We start from the raw sequence: 19,966 nt of genomic DNA on the forward strand, positions 1-19,966 counted from the left end.
TATCACCGCATACAATGTAACAAAGAAGCGGAAACTCAACTTAATGTTGCAAAATCGTATCTCAAGTCCACACAGGACAGTAAATGTTTCCTCACACAGAACTTCTCGAGAGTTTCCCAAGTGAAGCAACCATCCATCACCTTAAAGTGGAGGGTCACTCTAAAAAAAAAAAAAAAAATTGTCTAAAAATGTTCCTAAAAAATTGTAGGAATAAAAAAAAAATTACTTTACCAGAAATGCCTGTTGCTAGGCAGATCGTCCTAATCTGCCTCTTCCTATTCCGCTGTGATCTTCAGTCTTCTCTCCTCCTCACGTCGTCTTCTAGTCAATGGGGGGGCGGTGTGTTGTGGGAACTGCGTGTGTCCCAGGACACCGCGCGCCCCATTCACAAAACGCTGCGCGACTCGCGCATGCGCAGTAGGAAATGGGCAGTGAAGCCGCAAGGCTCCGCTGCCTGTTTCCCTTAGTTGGAATGGCGGTGCCGGCGACCCCGAGAGCCGAGGGATGGTCGGCTTCGGGTAGCCGACATCGCGGGCACGCAGGACAGGTAAGTGTCCTTATTAAAAGTCAGCAGCTACAGGATTTGTAGCTGCTGACTTTTACATTTTTTTTTCCCGGCTGGCCCTCCCCTTTAATAAGCAAAACTCTGCAGACGTGAAAGACCTTGGATTACAGAAGGTCAAAAAAAAAACTAATCAGATTCCTTCATGATGTACACCTGATAAGACCAGCTATTCATGACCAATCAGTGTTAATTTTGGCAGCAAATTTCAATTTAGTTTTAGTCTTAGGACTAAAATGGCATTTGTAGTTTTAGTTCCATTTTAGTCTTAGTCGTATTTAGTCAACTAAATCTTCCAGGACATTTTAGTCGACTAAAACTCATTTTAGTCATCTAAAATCTAATGGGCAGAGCTAAATTGTAATGCATTATTAAAGCATTTCTCTACACTTTCCAAACGTATATACTGGCTGGAGTAACAAAATTGAATAGGTTATTATGTATGGAACTGGGGTATGAACATGCACTATAGACCGGTGTTAAATTTGACATCAAATTTTAATTTGGTTCTAGTCTTAGTCTTTTTAGTTTTAGTCTTATTTTAGTCAACTAAAAATGGTTATTAACCACTTGCCGACCGGCGCACGCCGATGTACGTCGGCAGAATGCCACGGACGGGTAAATTTGCCGCCGTGCCATCGTGTGCGCTCGCCGGTCAGAACCTCCGTGAGTCCGACTCGGTCGCCGTGGGGATACCCGCGATCGCCTCACGGGGGGGGGAAGAACGGGGAGATGCTAAAGTAAACAAGCATCTCCCCGTTCTGCCTAGTGACAGTGTCATGGATCTCTGTTCAGTGTGATCGGAGCAGAGATCACCGACGTGTTATAGACAGCCACACCCCCCCACAGTTAGAAACACGCCCCTAGGACACACTTAACTCCTATACTGCCCCCTAGTGTTTAACTCCTTCACTGCCAGTGTCATTTACACAGGAATCAGTGCATTTGTATAGCACTGATTTCTGTATAAATGACAATGGTCCCAAAAATGTGTCAAAAATGTCCGATGTGTCCGCCATAATATCGCAGTCATGATAAAAATCGCTGATCGCCTCCATTACTAGTAAAAAAAAAATTTTTTTATAAAAATGCCATAAAACTATCCCCTATTTTGTAAACGCTATAACTTTTGTGCAAACCAACCAATAATCGACTTAGTCCGTTCGTGTGTGGCCAAGTCCGTTCATTCGGAAAGTCCGGCGGAACTGCACCGAAAGACCGCCGGACCTAGTCTGCCCGGAAAGTCCGGTCGTGTGTACGCGGCATAAGTGTTACTAAGAGCACCTATAGGGCGACCACCCCCAGGAGCCACAGACACCGCAGACTCTCATCCTTTCCAGTCTAGGGCTAAATAAGGTAGACCCATTCAAATCAGGAGGAACTGGGTCTATGTAGTTTTCCTTGGGGGGGGGTACTCTTGTGCCCCAACAGCCTGTGGGCACCCCAGTTTCTGTTCCAGCCTGTAATAGCCCTCAGAGCCCCCATCATGTCAGCAGGTATACTATACAGCCAGCCATCCCAACCAAAAGTCTGAAATGACAGTGTAGCACCCTTACTGGCCACTTATAAGAACAGATACTACACTTGATCCTAGCTAAAAGGCCGAAATCATGCCATATGGAAACCAGTCAAAGTCTGCTGTGTTGCCATTTGCTACGCGTTTCGTCGATAGACTTCACCACATATAATAGTATAGCCATACAGGTTATGGAAAGAAGGGACTAAAGGAATTAAAAAGCTGTCCATATGGAGAGCTTACAAATGATAACCAAAAAAGCCTGAGACAGTGGTGTGGAATAAATGGCTCTATAATATCAGGCTATACACCAGCGGTTCTGGAAGTGCATTTGGCTGTTGGGTCATGATTTGCATGGCTCCGCCCACTGTTCTGAAATGAGAAATAATCCTCTTATTTTTGGAATATGTAATGGAATGAGACATGTGAATACCTTCTGTTCTAAAAAGGATTTACTGTGTTATGGTAAAACCATAATACTACATCTCGTAAAATGACCTCCAGATGAGACGCCTAGAAATGTCGCCCTTACACAGTTATAGAAATATTGATATTTTCCTTTCTGTGGCTCCGTACACTGAGACATTCCAGAGATGCTCAGGGTTGTATGGAGCACTGTTCAACTTCCTCACAAAATCCTTCCCAAATGATGTTCATCTTGACTTAATCCCCCGAGCCGCGTGTGAATTAGGGGCTGTTTGTTTTTTTCGGAGAGCCAGTTCTGCAGGGTACGGCGGGGCCTTGTTTTTCTTAGATGGCTCAGCTGGGACATCCAGAGAAGAAGGCAGAGGATGGGGGTGATGGAGAGCAGGGGTGAGCAGACCCCAGGTGTCCCCAGGTACTCAGGACCATGACTAACCCTATGTAAATAAACACAGCTGAGCCAAGAGGAAACTGAGGAGAGCTTCTCATTAGAGGAGTAAAATAAACATAAACTGCTTAAGCACTTTGCTCTGTCAGATTCACTGCAGATAAGGAGAAGGGAAGAAGGGAGGGAGAGAGACAGAGAGAGAGAGAAATGAAAGAAGAGAGGCAGAGAGTTTAAAAAAAGAAAGAGTGAGACATATTAGTGAGAGAGAAAGAAAAGAGAGAAATAAAAGAGGGAAGAAAAGAAACAAAAAGAAAGAAAGAAAGAAAGAGAGACAGAGTTAAAGAAGAAGAAAAAAGAGTGAAGGAGAGAGAGAGAGAAGAGAATAAGAGAGGGAGAAGATGATAGCAGGAAAGGGAGAGAGACAGAAGGACAAGAGATCGAGAGAGAAGAGGATAGAGGGAGAGAAATCAAGAGAGAAGAGGGAGAGAGATTGAGAGATAAGAGGATGGAGGGAGAGAGATTGAGAGAGAAGAGGATAGAGGGAGAGAGATAGAGAAGAGGATAGAGGGAGATAGAGGGAGAGAGAAGAGGATGGAGGGGGAGAGATAGAGAAGAGGATAGAGGGAGAGAGATCAAGAGAGAAGAGGGAGAGAGATTGAGAGAGAAGAGGATGGAGGGAGAGAGATTGAGAGAGAAGAGGATAGAGGGAGGGAGATAGAGAAGAGGATAGAGGGAGAGAGATAGAGAAGAGGATAGAGGGAGAGAGAGGGAGAGAGAAGAGGATTAAGGGAGAGAGATAGAGAAGAGGATAGAGGGAGAGAGATCAAGAGAGAAGAGGGAGAGAGATTGAGAGAGAAGAGGATGGAGGGAGAGAGGTTGAGAGAGAAGAGGATGGAGGGAGAGAGGTAGAGAAGAGGATAGAGGGAGAGAGATAGAGAAGAGGATAGAGGGAGATAGAGGGAGAGAGAAGAGGATGGAGGGAGAGGGAGAGAGATCAAGAGAGAAGAGGGAGAGAGATAGGGAGAGAGAGAGAGAGAGAGAGAGAGATAAGAGGATGGGGTAGAGAGAGAAGAGCATGGAGGGAGAGAGATAGAGAAGAGGATATAGGGAGAGAGCTAGAGAGAGAAAATGATGGAGGGAGAGAGAGAGATAGAGAAGATGATGGAGGGAGAGAGCTAGAGAAGAGGATAGACTGAGAGAGATCAAGAGAGAAAAGGATGGAGGGAGAGAGAGGATAGAGGGAGAAAGGGAAAAGAGAAAACAGAGCGGTGGGGAAAGAGAGATAGAAGAGGAGAGAAAAATAAAGAAAGATAGAAATAGAGATAGAAAGAGAAGAGAGGAAGAGAGAGAGATTAGAGGGGGAGACAAGAAAGAGAAGAGGATAGCGAGAGGGAGAGAAAGATAGGAGGAAAAGGAAAGAAAAGAAAAAGATAAATAAAATAAAAAAGATGAGAGAGAAGGGGAGAGAGAATATAAAGATAAGAGAAGATAGGGAGAGAGGATGAGACAGAGAGGGAGAAAGAGAGAGAGAGAGAAAAAAAGAAAAGAGAAAAAAGAAGGGAGGAGAAAGAAAGATAAACATACAGAAAATGAAATAGAAAGTGATAGAAGGAGACTGAGATGGAGAAGCAAAGAGAGACACAAAGCTCTATAAAGAGCGTAAACTACTTAGGCAATATTTAATTTATTGATCAATGCTGATCAGATGGATGGGACACTCTGTGTGGCGTAAGGTACACAAGGAGATGTAGAAATATCAAAGCACACAGTTTCAGCACTGAGCGATTACGTGATTTGTCACCATTATATGCTACAAGTGAAATAGTACAGTGAAAGAACTACCAAAAATCACCCCACGCATTTAACCCATTAGGCTGGCAGACAAATACCCCCCAAATATACACAGCACAAGTGATGCATGAGTGATAGAGCCCAATCCATAACCAGCACCCTTATCCAACCACACATAGGAGTGTAAGCTCCTGTGGTTCAGAGAGCGATCAGTTCAGTGTTCTCTGTACAGCACTGTGGTCTATGTCAGAGCTATATTTGAAAACAATCTACATATGGGATATAAACCAGCCTTGGCAGCGGATGGTACTATCCCTCGTATGAATCACAGAAAAGGGTAACACAGTCATTAATGAACTGTTGCTGGTGACTGTACGCAGCCCCTGGCACAGTGATGGATTTTGTTCACACATCTTCTCCTGGCACCTCCTGTTTCTGAGTTCATTGTGACTCATTTGGCTCAATTAGTTTTATTCTATGGGAGACATTTTTAGTCTTTACATTTATGAGCCACGAGATGCGTAATGCGTGTTATAATTGATGGCTTGTGATGATAAGGCCAGACACCTTCACCTCCACCCTCCTTCTACAGAGCTGCTAAGAAGGATTAATTGGAAGCTGTTAAAATAGGAAGTAAGTCGTCACATTTTATGCTCTGGACTTAAATGTAACTGGCACGGGGTCACAAAACCTGCACAAGCTGTGTGTTAGCTTACTGGTGTCAAAGGCTCCAAGTGTACCCGTCACCCAGGGATGCTGGCTGCACAAAAACTAAGCCTATCAATTCACTTAGAAAAGGCAAAATAAAATGTCACTTTTTCCTTCTTTATATGGGAGGCCACATGGGTCGAATTTCGAAAGAATTTTCTTTCAAAAATCTTATCTAAGAATTTTCGTTCGTATTTCGCACCATTAGTGGGGCTGCAGCAACAGCCCGATTTTCGTGGCGGCCTTCGAATTTGAGTAATCGGACATGTTGGACATTTTTTAAAAAACAAAATGATTTTCTAATCAATGACGGGAGAGTCGTGCAAGAAATGTAATCGAAAAAAGAAATGCGCATGTGCAAGTAAAAGAAAATTCCCGGAAAGAAAAGATCATCCCCAGCCACGAAAATTCTTTTGGAGGTGAAATTTAAGGCTTGGTTGGCCGAATTTCGAAATCAATGGTGGCGCCATCAGAGTAAAAAACAAATATTTAAAAGAAAATCCCTTTTTCGAAAATTAGACCCATGTATGGCCGGCCCGGTTCTCAAATCTGATACCTTTGTGTATCAGAGCAGAAGGAGCGGATTAAATATAAAAACTGCAGTATATTATAGTTGACTGTCGTTAAAGGGGGGGGGGGGAACTTACCTTCCCATAGCGGGTGGCGAATGTTCCGGTGAGTAACGAGTGAAAGATAATTATTGTCTCATCTAAATCCCACACAAATACACGCTGAGAGAGAGAGAGAGAGAGAGAGAAAGAGAGATGGTGTTACAAAATGTACACAACACAAATCTCCATCAGATTATAGTGTGAATGTGATCGTTCCTCAGAGTGTAAATTTTTGTTTATTAAAAATCTTACAAAACATACAACATAATAAAAACATATTTACATATATACAAAAAATAATAAATAATAAAATATAATAAATAAAAATGAATATGTATATAAATAAATGTGCAAAAATCAATTGGCGCAAGCAAAGCAATGTGTATAATTACTAATAAAATAGTAGCTGCTATCACTTAAAGTGATTCTACTAAAAAATGTATACCAAAAAACAGGTGCTGCTCTACTAAGCGACTCAAGAAATCTAAACCATAAATGCATTCTATATATATATATATATATATATATATATATATATATATATATATATATATATACATATATATTCACACACACATACATAGATAGATATATCATCTATATTTATATATATATTCACACACACATACATAGATAGATATATCATCTATATTTATATATATATATATATATATATATATATATATATATGTCCAGTGAATGTGAAAAAATATCTCAAAAAGTTTGTACAAATAAATAAATATGACTGCTGATGGAAGAGAATCCAACCGAACATCAATTCACCAAAGTCCAGACAATAATATGTGCTCTCCACCATCGGTATCACAAGCTGCTCACCTCATACAAGAGTAAAATCAGCAGTTCCCCCGCCCCCAGGAAATAATGGGACCCCTACTGAAGAAGTCAACGACCTGACGACACGCGTCTAGGGGGGGGCAGAGCCTGCGTACTGACGAAACATACTGTGGCCATCTCCATACTGGGATTTTTTGAATGCCTTTGCAGCTAGCACAAGCTGATTGTGACTTAATAACATAAATATAACTATATACATAAGGAACATATTTGTATTATTTGTAAACTAATACTAAATTATGCAAAACACAACCCTACCGCCACCTAAACACTCCCTCAGGCTAAGAAACGATTAAACATTTAATCCATGCATGCAGCCTTTTTCCAAAAATGTGATTTTATTTTTTTTTTAAATCTAGGGGATGTGAAAGGATAGAAAGAATAATAATAATACTAATAATAATATTAATAATAATAGTGTGTGACTGTGGGAGAGGGGACATTAGAGTGTAAGCTCCTCTGGTACAGAGACTGATGTGACTGGCTCAGTGTTCTCTGTACAGCACTGAGGTATACGTAAGAGCCATATAAATGTGTAATAATAATAGCGTGTGACTGTGGGGGGACAGAGTGTAAAGTGTTGTTTACTAGAAATATTTCAAATATACAACATAATGAAAACATTTGACATATATACAAAATAAATTAAGATTATATAAAAACAAAAATAGCTTACATCAGCATAGAAACCCCCCCCCCCCCCCCAAACTAAATATACAAACAAATACATTGTTTAGTATTAATATTATTATGATGCTTGTCAACAAAACCCTAACCTCCACCTAAACACACCCTCAGGATAAGAAAAAAATCTGATCATAACAAAATCTAGGGGACGTGAAAGGACAGAAAGAAAAGCCGCACACCCAGAGACTGACAGACGGCAGCTACGGAGACCTGACATTCCTCCACGTCTTTGTCCAGGGACATTAGAGTGTAAATATTTGTTTATTAAAAAGTCATACAAGCATACAGCTTATTAATAAAAACATATTTACATAAAAATAAACAACAACTAAACAAAAACAAGCGTGCTTACATCAGCAAGTAAAGAAAACCGTTTGATGACAAGATAACATGGAAAGAAATATATTTTAATGACAACAAAAAAGAGGCTCCAAACCCCGAACCTCAACTTAAACACAGTCCAGGCTAAGATACGTTTTGAGATTTAATCGCCATAAGAATGTGATTCCAAACCCCCCCCCCCCCATTAACCCTTCCCCAACATCATTCCCCTTGCATTCTGCATCAGCCACTCTCATTCCCTTCCCACCTCCCCCCCCCCCCACCATCATCCAATCCATCCCTCACTCCAACCCTCGGTGTCCATTGACTTACAGCCGCACTTCTACCATGCGGAGGAGGATGGGTTGGCACCACCATACACGCTGGTCCAGCACCCTCCACTGCCTTCACTACACTAATAAGTGCGTACACATACTTGACAACCACACTTTCTGACACAGACTGGGGGGACACTGACACCACAGACGGCCTCACAGACACAGATTCTGACGGGACAGAGACACTAGGATTCCCTGGTACAACCTCCGCCAACCCGGACTCTTCCCTATCCAGACAGAAGAATTACTCCAATAGCTCTGGCTTATTGTGTAAAGCCTCAGGACACCGGCTATAAGGGTGACCAACCTTATCACAGAGGTTACATTTAATGTTGTTACAGTCCCTCACCAGATGCCCCAGTTCCTGGCACAAAGAGCACCTCTTTTCTGGACAGGAAGAGGAGAGATGTCCCTTGACTTCACATTTATGGCACAGCTTAGGTTGACCAGGGTAAAAGTCGGTAATCCTATCTCTACCAATAAAAGCAGAGGAGGGCAAAATGCTGAACCACATTCCCACACACACACACACACACACACACACACACACACACACACACACACACACACACACACACACACACACACACACACACACACACACACACACACACACACACACACACACACACAACCTCATTGGCACCAACCACCCCTGTCCAAATTCCTCTATCATCCACAATCTTTTTTGAGTGGGCGCAAAGTTTTACCAAACCGCTTCAACCAGACCCATAAATCATCAGGGGGTATAGACTCATTCCTAGTCAGGATAGTCACATTCTTAATCAAGGGCTGATGTGAGACAACTTTGGGGACAAGCCCCTTCCAGTCCGGCTTGCCCCCATATACAAGCTCATACCGCTCCCAAAACAGATCCAGTGATTCTGTACGCACAAATGACAAATCATACTCATAGGAACCAGATGGACTGATAAGAACATAAATATCCTCTGCCTTAAATCCCATGGCTAGTATCTTATCTACAACCACCCTCCTGATAGGTGAAATACCTCCTCCTTCCCACCTGAGCTGTACCACATTCCTGCATTTAATAGAGGAAGGTGCGTAAGGTGGAAGTCGCACAACATCTTAGGTGGAATACCTCCTCCTTCCCACCTGAGCTGTACCACATGCCTGCGTTTAATAGAGGAAGGTTCGTTAGGTGGAAGTCGCACAACTGGCTCCCTTCCACCACCAGCAGCATGACTTTGTCCCGACACAGCTTTAGCATAATTCCTAACTGGGGCAGATGACACATTAACCGGCTGCATAGGAATATTAACTGGCTGTGGTTTGGTAAATTACCCCACACTTGATCCTCCCACCTCCTCTCCAGCAAAACAGTCCCGCTCACCATAGTCCCAGAAGTACCACAGTTACCAGCAGTCCCGTCATAAAGTAAAGTCTAGAAAAGAAAAAACACCAGCTGTTTCAGTGTTCATACGTCCCTCCTGCTCTGCAGTTTCAAAAGTGTAAGTTCCTCTGGTGCAGAGTCTGATGTGAATTGTTTGAGCACTATGTACATATGAATGATAGATATAATAATAATCAGTAGGACTTTCTGTTCTATGTTCCATAATATTTCTGAGCTGTGGACAGGTAGTTGAATGACTGATAGAAATGACAGCCAGGACATAAGTCGGGTTTTCCATCCATGTGTGTTATATTAGGTGGACCATCTGCTGATTCAGCAGGATGAAGACATTGCGGGGATTGGACACAGGTGGGGCAGTATGAAATCACGGCAGAGGTATAAGACAGCTCATGGAACCTTCCAAGATAAAGAGGTTCAATCGATAACAGGGGGGATTATCTGTTCTCTTAACAGTTCATCATCTCCAGTATAAAGGCTTCACCCGGGATGAAATCAGCGCTTTACGCGAATCGCATTCATCAAACCCCTCTGATGTACATCTGCTGGAAGCTGATCATATCTGTCCTGGTGCTGATCTCTGTTATCTGGAGGTCACATCATCTGCAATATTGACGATATGAAGAATATGCAGCCAGATGATGATGATGGACATCCTCCAGACAGGAAATTTGCTGCAGCTTCTAATGCACTTGTGATTGTGAAAAGCTTACAGTGTGCGGTGAAATCAGAGTAAGCCATTTCAGTGTAACAGAGAAGCCTATACACCTGTGCAAGACATTGGGAGGGGGGATTGCGGGCAGGGGTCAGGTTTAAAATTGAACTCTAGGCAAACAGTTAAATACGTACCGTAGATCAGCACCTCCAGCACTGAATGTATGCAGTGGCAGGGGACATTTGGGTCAGTGTAGTGTGCTGAAGGCTCCAATGAGGTCAGCTGCTGGGGGGATCTATTGTTGCTGGCTGCAAAAGGGGCTATTAACGCTGGCTGCTAGGGGATCTATTGTTGCTGGGGGGGTCTAATGTTACTGGTGGTCAATTGTTGCTGGGAGCAATCTACTGTTGAGGAGGGGTCTATTGTTGCTGGGGTAGTCTAATGCTACTGGTGGTCGATTGTTGCTGGGAGCGATCTACTGTTAAGGAGGGGTCTATTGTTGCTGGGAGCGATCTACTGTTAGGGAGGGGTCTAATGTTACTGGTGGTCAATTGTTGCTGGGAGCAATCTACTTTTGAGGAGGGGTCTATTGTTGCTGGGGGGGGGGATTTATTGTTGAGGGAGGGGGTCTAATGCTACTGGTGGTCGATTGTTGCTGGAAGCGATCTACTGTTGAGGAGGGGTCTATTGTTGCTGGGAGCGATCTACTGTTGAGGAGGGGTCTATTGTTGCTGGGAGCAATCTACTGGTGAGGAGGGGTCTATTGTTGCTGGGAGCAATCTACTGGTGAGGAGGGGTCTATTGTGGTGGGGGGGGGGATTTATTGTTGAGGGAGGGGTCTAATGTTACTGGTGGTCAATTCTTGAATTTTCTCATTTTAAAATTTTCATTCTTTTCTAATTTTCTTTCTTATTTTCAGGGGGGTTCGTTATTTTATATACATTCGTATTCGTTGCATTCACCAAACAGCCAAATTTGAAAGGCAATCCAAATACCCATCATTTCATAGTTAGTGATTATTTAGAATTTTCGTTCTTTTCAAATTTTCTTTCTCAGATTTCTGGATTTTTTAAATTTATGATTTTTCACATTTTATGAATTTTCAAATTTTCAAATTTTACCAATTTTCACATTTTTCAATTTTCGAATTTTCACATTTTCAAATTTTCTGATTTGTCACGTTTTCAAATTTTCAAATTTATGAATTTTCAAATTTATGAATTTTCAAATTTTAACATTTTCAAATTTTAACATTTTCAAATTTACCTATTTTCAAATTCTGAAATTTTCACATTTTCAAATTTACGAATTCTCGAATTTTCAAATTTTCATTCTTTTAGAATTTTCTTTCTTATTTTCGGTATTCATTATTTTTGATAAATACGTATTTGTTACGTTCACTAACCAGCCAAATTTGAAAGGCACTCCCAATACTCATCAATTAATAGTTAGTTATTATTTAAAATTTTCGTTCTTTCCTTTCTTGTTTTCGGATTTTCGAATTTAGGAATTTACAAATTTTAGAATTTAAAAAATTTCAAACCTCAACAAATGAAAAAAAAAAAAAAAAACGAACAAAATTTTGGGCATGTCTACTGTAAAGTCTTCCACGTTCCGCATCCTTTGCGAGCCTCGCAGTCGTCGGCGCAGGTAGTTGGAACAAGAAAATAGTTTTTTAGTTAATCTTCACAAGCGCTGCCAAGCAATCTACAGGACATCCAGTCAGATCCACCCCGGCTTCTCCATCCATAATGTACTTAAAAATAAAATCCCTTTGTTATCCCGCCAAGTTTTTTATTTTTTTTATTTTGAAAGCGAGTTTGCAAAGTCCTGTCCTACGGAGACGATCGCAGTCCATGTGGAAAATGCATTAAGCACAAATGGGATTAGCTTGATGTCATGATAAACGGCCGTGCCTTCGCTCGGCGTTGTCTGCGGGGATTGATGTATCGCGCCGCCTCCCTCCGTTTGTTTTGTAGATTTGCTGGGATAATGTGGAACCTTTTCCAGTCCAAAAGCCGGGATGCACAAAAAAAAAAAAAAAAAAAAGGTGAGCGGTGGAAGCAGTGGTTGCCCCCGGAGCTGTTTTCAAGTCTTTCAGGGTTCGAGTTTTCAGACAAATTTCGTTTTACGTCTTAATCTTTTTCCCAAGATTCTTTTTTTTTTTTTTTTTTAAATGGTCAACACCCAAAACAAAAACCATGCCGTTCGGTAAACAAAAACTCACTTTACATTACAAAAAAAAAAAAAAAAGCTCTGGGGTAGATCAAATGGGCAGCAAGCTGCAGCTTTAATGTGAAAGCATGCAATAAAAAAAAGAAAGAAAAAAAAGAAAAGGTAATGTAGATGAACAAAAAGAACTCCTGTGTCATGATGAAGGAAGGAAGAGAGATAAACAAAAAGACTGGACACGTGCAGAACGAAAATGTTTTGTTTCGATCCGTTTTTTAAATAAATTCCTTTTAGCCAAATTCGCATAATTCATTTTCGGAATTTGCTGCGTTTAATGGAGTTCAAATCGATTCGAATTTTCCAAATTCGACGGATTTTGAAATTTTTTTAAATCGATACTAATTCAAATTCCATTTGAAAATCAAATTCATTCTATTTGAAATTAGAATTTTGGAAGATGGCTATATTCTTTCTAGTCTATTCTATTTTCTATTCTATTCAAATTTATACTATTCAAAAATTCCAAAGATGGTTATATTGGTATATTCTATTCTAATATAGAATATATAATATAAAAAAATTAAATTTTATATATATATATATATATATATATATATATATATATATATATATATATAAAATTTTATTATTTTTATTCGATTTTATTCGTTTCTATTTTATTTTCTATACGATTCTATTCAAATTTATACTATTCAAAAATTCCAAAGATGGTTATATTGGTATATTCTATTCTAATATAGAATATATAATAAAAAAAAAAAATATATACATATATATATATATATATATATATATATATATAATTTTATTATTTTTTATTCAATTTTATTAGTTTCTATTTTATTTTCTATACGATTCTATTCAAATTTATGCTATTCGAAATCCAAACTCTGAAAGATGGTTATGTTCTATTTTATTCCATTCTATTTTTTTTTTTATTCTATTCTTTTCTATTCTATTTGAATTCGAATTTATTCTATTCGAAAGGTGGTTATATTGTTATATTCTTTCTATTCTATTCTATTATTTTATTTTATTCTATTCTTTTCTATTTTATTTTCTATCTAAATTTGAATTTATTCTATTCGAAAGATGGTTATATTGTTATATTCTTTCTATTCTATTCTATTCTATTATTTTATTTTATTCTATTCTTTTCCATTTTATTTTCTATTTAAATTTGAATTTATTCTATTCGGAATTCAAATTCCACAAGATAGTTATATTCTATTTTATTCTATTATTTTTTTTTATTCTATTATTTTTTTTTCTATTCTATTATTTTCTATTCTATTTGAATTCAAATTTATTCTATTCAAAATTCGAAAGATGGTTATATTGGTATATTTCTTTTCTGTCCAAGGTTTTTTGTTTTGTTATTTCGGATTCCTTTTTAAATTCGTCACTATTGTAATTCAGAGATTCAGGTACATTCCGAATAACGAAATATCTGTCCGAATTTATTTTCGGAACAGAATAAACTGCACATGTCTACAAAAGGCTGCACACCTTTTGTAGGGGGACTGCGCACCGCAGCAAAAGTCTCAGCGCCGCTTCAGTACTGGGGGGGGGGGAAGGGGGTTGGGTGACAGACTGACAGAGCAATCCACGTCACCAGCAGAGACTATGGCACTGGTTATGTGACTGGGCACCAGAAGGGTGCCAAATTCAGAGGAGGGGGGGGGTTAACACTAAGGGGTGTATTTATAAAATACGCATGTAGATGTTTGTTGATCAAAAGGTTTGCAGGTCAAATTCGTTCTGTGAGGAGAGGACAAAATCGAACGTTCTCAGGGAACACTCTGCAGATCGAAAATGTGAATGTGGAATTACCACATTATGGCCACTAGATGGAGCTGAGGAGCTATTTTCTTATGATAGTCGGTTATCATCGAATGGCCTTTCACACGTTCGCTCTGCAGAGAAAACAGCCTGAGGACATTCGATTTTTCCCCTGTTCACACGGAATGAATTTACGGGTAGTTTAGATGGACAAACAACTATGCAATTAAATAAAAAGAAAACGCCCATTAGTGTCAAAAATAATTACTCGGCACCCCTCTAGTGTCCAATAACATGACTGGCGCCTTGGTCTTTGTCAATCAAGCGGATCCATTTTCGGACAGGATTGGCTGGCTCTGTCTGTTGACCAATCCCCCCTTTTTGTCTCCTAATATTTAATTACTTAAACCAATATAAAGCAGAAAGAACTTTCCATGCTTCCCCCTAGTAAAAGCACCCCCACAGGGCACAACAAAAAAAACTACCTTGGTACACAAGTTAACCCTTTGATGGCACCTGATGTTTAACCCCTTCCCAGCCAGTGTCATTAGTACAGTGACAGTGCATTTTTTTTTAGCACTGATTAGTGTCACTGGTCCCTAAAAATAAAAAAAAAGTGTCAAAACTGTCAGTTGGTGTCCGACTGTGTGCTGCAATATTGCAGTCCTGCTATAAGTCACTGATCGCTAGTAAAAATTTATAAATAAAATTAATTAATTAAAATGATCCATCATTTGTAGACACCATAACTTTTGCGTAAACCAATCAATATACGCTTATTGGGATTTTTTTTTAAATCAAATATATTTATCACAAATTTATCACACAAAAATCTGTAGCTGAATACATATTGGCCTAAATTGATGAAGACATTTTTCATTGGATATATTTTATAGCAGAAAGTAAAAACAATTTTTTTTTCTAAATTCTCTTATATTTTGTTTATAGAGAAAACAATAAAGCCGCAGAGTGATCAAGTGATCAAAAAGTGATCTTCAATAAATAAATAATAATAATAATGAAGTGATCTTCAATAAATAAATAATAGTAAATACTAAAAATAAAAAAAAGTGATCTTCAATAAATAAATAAATTAAATAAATAATACTACTAATATTATTAAAGTGATCTTCAATAAATACATAATAATAATAATAATAATAATAATAAAAAAGTGATCTTCAATAAATAATAATAATAATAAAGTGATCTTCAATAAATAAATAACAATAATAAATAATAATAATAATAAAGTGACCTTCAATAAATAATAATAAATAATAATAAAGTGATCTTCAATAAATAAATAACAATAATAAATAATAATAATAATAATAATAAAGTGATCTTCAATAAATAATAATAAATAACAATAATAAAGTGATCTTCCATAAATAAATAATGATTGACTGTAAAAAAAAAAATCTTTTTGAAACATTTAATTAGAATTAGAAGTGTGTATTTCTATGCACTTCTATTGATTGATTATAAATTATGAAATTTGTAGTAATTAATCCCAATTTTGTTGTTGTTTTACTTTTTTTAGTAACCATTTCATACAGCACTTCGAGAATCTCCTGAAGAAGCTCACTGGAAGCGAAACATGTAGTGCGGTAGCGTCTTTACAAATATATGATTTGAACTTGACAAGCAAATAAGGGATTTTTTTTTATGTAAATGCTTTTATTGACATTAATAAAAAAAAAATGTTATAATTAAAAAATACTACATTTTCATTTATTGACACCTTAAAAGTGGCACATTTAGCTGTTTTTTTTCATGTATTCTCCAAAACGAAGCTCTTTTTGTGTGTGTGGGGTGGGGGGGACACAAATTGTATTTGTGTACAGCGTCGCACGACTGCTCAATTGTCGGTTAAAGTGACGCAGTGCCATATCGCAAAAAATGGCCTGGTCATGAAAAGGGGGGGGGGGGGGGGGCTAGAGAACACTAGAGGAAAATAGCACAAAAAAAAATGTAATTATTGGTAACATTTTTGTTGTAAGTTTCTCTAGAATTGTTACATTGTATCTCTTGTTGAAGAGACGCATTTCCTTTTCAGCTCCATCAATGTGCGGTTTCTTTACTACTGTCCAGTTTATAAGAACGTTCGTTCAGAAGAAGAACAAGCCTAAAGAACGTTTGTTTTTTGTTTGTTTTTTTGCCCAATTTGCACAGAATGAGGGTACATGCGGTCTCATTGGACAGGTGGCAATTTTCTAATAAATAGACCCCTAAAGTGTCACCAATGACCTGTGACCTCTGTCCTCTAGCGGGCCAACATTCCATGGTCGTGTGACCAAACGGAGACACGTTCATTTACTCCCCTCCCCCCCATTTCAGACATTTCTCTGTGCAGCCTTGTAATTCAGAACATCTGGCCAGCTTGGCACCGACGCCTCTTTACAAGCTTACAACTGTTTTCACTGGCAGAGGTGCCCGCTCCATAACACTGGCGCTGCGTTCCTACGGGTCTGCGCGTACAACGTTCTACTCTCCGGCGCAGGGCGGAAAAATATATATATATACTGACAAAGGCTCCGGTCACACCTTGACAAGAAAAACACCGGAGAAACCATGGAGCCAGGCTACGCCCGGTGTGCTGCAGCTTGTGTGCCCTCTCTCCGCCCTCTCTCTCCTCTCTCTACGTGACACCTGCGGCTGTCCATTGAAAAGAAAGATAATTTGTAGTCACAGCACAAGGCAACCCCAGAACCTACCTCAATCTCATTGTCCATTGCTGGGGAGGGGTCATTATTCCGCTTTGATCTCCCTCGTAACTTCACATCGGAGCCCCTTTGCTGCCGCTCAGATTCGGAATCTTTGATCGGTGTGGAGGGATCGTTATGTGAAGGATATTCTCCTGCAGAGGAAATAGACGAAAAAAAAATGTTACAATAACAATACCGCCATGATGTGACTGTGGGGGGGACATTAGAGTGTAAGCTCCCTGGTACAGAGACTGATGTGAGTGGCTCAGTGTTCCTCTGTACAGCACTGCGGTATATGTCAGAGCTATATAAATGTATAATAATAATAATAGTGTGCGTGACTGCGGGGGAGGGAACATTAGAGTGTAAGCTCCTCTGGTGCACAGACTGATGTGACTGGCTCGGTGTTCTCTGTACAGCACCGTGGTATATGTCAGAGCTATATAAATGTGTAATTATAATAATAATGACTTTGGGGGAGGGGACATTTGAATGTAAATTTTTGTTTATTAAAAATCTTACAAACATAATAAAAACATATTTTACATATATACAAAATCCATAAAAATATTGCAGCTATTTTTGTTGATATTATTTTTTTTTATTTTTTTTTTATATATGTAAATTGTTTATTTAAAAATCTTACAAACATAAAAAAAAAAACATGTTTACATATATAAAAAAATAAACAAAAATATATCAATAAAAATAGCTTACATATTTTTATTTATTTTGTATATATGTAAATATGTTTTTTTTTAAAGTTTGTAAGATTTTTAATAAACAATTGACATATATAAAAAAAATAAACAAAAATATATCAACAAAAATAGCTTGCATATTTTTATCTATTTTGGTATATATGTAAATATGTTTTTTTTATGTTTGTAAGATTTTTAATAAACAATTTACATATATAAAAAATAAACAAAACTATATAAACAAAAATAGCTTACAAAGTTTATTTATTTTGTATATATGTAAATATGTTTTTTTTTTTATGTTTTTAAGATTTTTTATAAACAATTTACATATATAAAAAATAAACAAAAATATATCAACAAAAATAGCTTCCATATTTTTATCTATTTTGTATATATGTAAATATGTTTTTTTTTATGTTTGTAAGATGTTTAATAAACAATTGACATATATAAAAAAATAAACAAAAAATATATCAACAAAAATAGCTTGCTAATTTTTATGGATTTTGTATATATGTAAATATGTTTTTTTTTATGTTTTTAAGATTTTTCATAAACAATTTACATATATAAAAAATAAACAAAACTATATAAACAAAAAATAGCTTACAAAGTTTTATTTATTTTGTATATATGTAAATATGTTTTTTTTTTATGTTTGTAAGATTTTTCATAAACAATTTACATATATAAAAAATAAATAAAAATATATCAACAAAAATAGCTTACATATTTTTATCTATTTTGTATATATGTAAATATGTTTTTTTTTATGTTTGTAAGATTTTTAATAAACAATTTGCATATATAAAAAATAAATAAAAATATATCAACAAAAATAGCTTACATATTTTTATTTATTTCGTATACATGTAAATATGTTTTTTTTATGTTTGTAAGATTTTTCATAAACAATTTACATATATAAAAAATAAATAAAATTATATCAACAAAAATAGCTTATATATTTTTATCTATTTTGTATATATGTAAATATGTTTTTTTTTATGTTTGTAAGATTTTTAATAAACAATTTGCATATATAAAAAATAAATAAAAATATATCAACAAAAATAGCTTACATATTTTTATTTATTTTGTATCTATGTAATTATGTTTTTTTAATGTTTGTAAGATTTTTTATAAAAAAAAATACATATATAAAAAAACAAAAATATATAAGCAAAAATAGCTTACATATTTTTATTTATTTTGTATCTATGTAAATATGTTTTTTTTTAATGTTTGTAAGATTTTTAATAAACAATTTACATATATAAAAAAAATAAACAAAAATATATAAACAAAAATAGCTTACAAATTTTTATTTATTTTGTATATATGTAAATATGTTTTTTTTATGTTTGTAAGATTTTTAATAAACAAAAAAAATTACATTCAGCATAGCAAAAACATAAAGGAAACTAAAACCCCTAGAGGCCAGTCGCTCGCTAAAGGCAGATTCAACAACCCTCCTCTGCAGGGCCTTCCTAGGAAGAGACCTAATTTCCTCCGCCATCACTCGCCACTGCCAATGTATTTTCAGGCACGGGGGCAACATAAGCCCTGAGCTCACCATGTCGGACCCTCAGGCTTTTCGCTGGCCCACCAATCTCCCAGCTTTGCAGAAAAGTCCTAAACCAGGACTGAAAAATACCAACCCACCCCAGGCGGTTCCTCTGCCAGCATGTTAGCAAAATGATGTTTCAAAAACATCAGAGGAAAAAAAAAATACCACCGGGTTGACCATACCTAGGCCACCCATCCACCTGGGAAGGTAGGTTACAGACCTCTTAATGAGATTCAGTTTGTCCCCCCCCCCCCCCCCCCATAACAGCTGGAAGAAAAAGCATTAGAGTGTAAGCTCCCCTGGTACAGAGACTGATGTCTCATTGCTCTCCGTACAGCACTGCTGTATATGTCAGAGATATTTCAATGTTTAATAATTAATAATAATAACAACAGTGTGCGAATGTGGAGGGACATTAGAGTGTAAGCTCCTCTGGTCCCTATAAAGGGATGCAGAGGGTAGTGGACAGATGCACTCACCTGACAAGGACTCTGAGCTCTGATTGGAGATGTGGTGGGAGGCGTCTGGCAGGGCGTAGGTTGTGGAGGATATGGAGGTGGGGCTGATGCTGTTGGTGGGGATGTAGGGGGAGTTGTACGTCGTGCTGTAATACGGGGGGTACTGGCTTTGGCTAAAACCCGGGTATGAAGAATATTCCTAGGAGAAGAAATGAGACACAATTCACTCTCAGTATAAATCAACTCCTAATAAGAGATAACAGACAACTCTCTGGGTGCACCAAATCAAACGTCCATTACACCAATAGTACAAGTGTTAAG

General features: G+C 37.6%; 1 protein-coding gene across 1 annotated transcript in view; it reads right to left on the bottom strand.

Moving 5' to 3' along the window:
• Positions 1–19,966, bottom strand: part of EYA2 (EYA transcriptional coactivator and phosphatase 2) — a 245,582-nt gene that overhangs the window by 37,184 nt on the left and 188,432 nt on the right. Inside the window, 3 exon segments of the mRNA XM_077460602.1 lie at positions 6,036–6,119; positions 16,923–17,065; positions 19,667–19,844. Coding sequence (XP_077316728.1) covers positions 6,036–6,119; positions 16,923–17,065; positions 19,667–19,844 — 405 coding nt within the window.

This window comes from Lithobates pipiens, unplaced genomic scaffold, assembly GCF_037356315.1.
Source record: "Lithobates pipiens isolate NorthernLeopardFrog02 unplaced genomic scaffold, aLitPip1_a1.2 Scaffold_28, whole genome shotgun sequence".
In the NCBI taxonomy this organism is placed as follows: domain Eukaryota; kingdom Metazoa; phylum Chordata; class Amphibia; order Anura; family Ranidae; genus Lithobates; species Lithobates pipiens.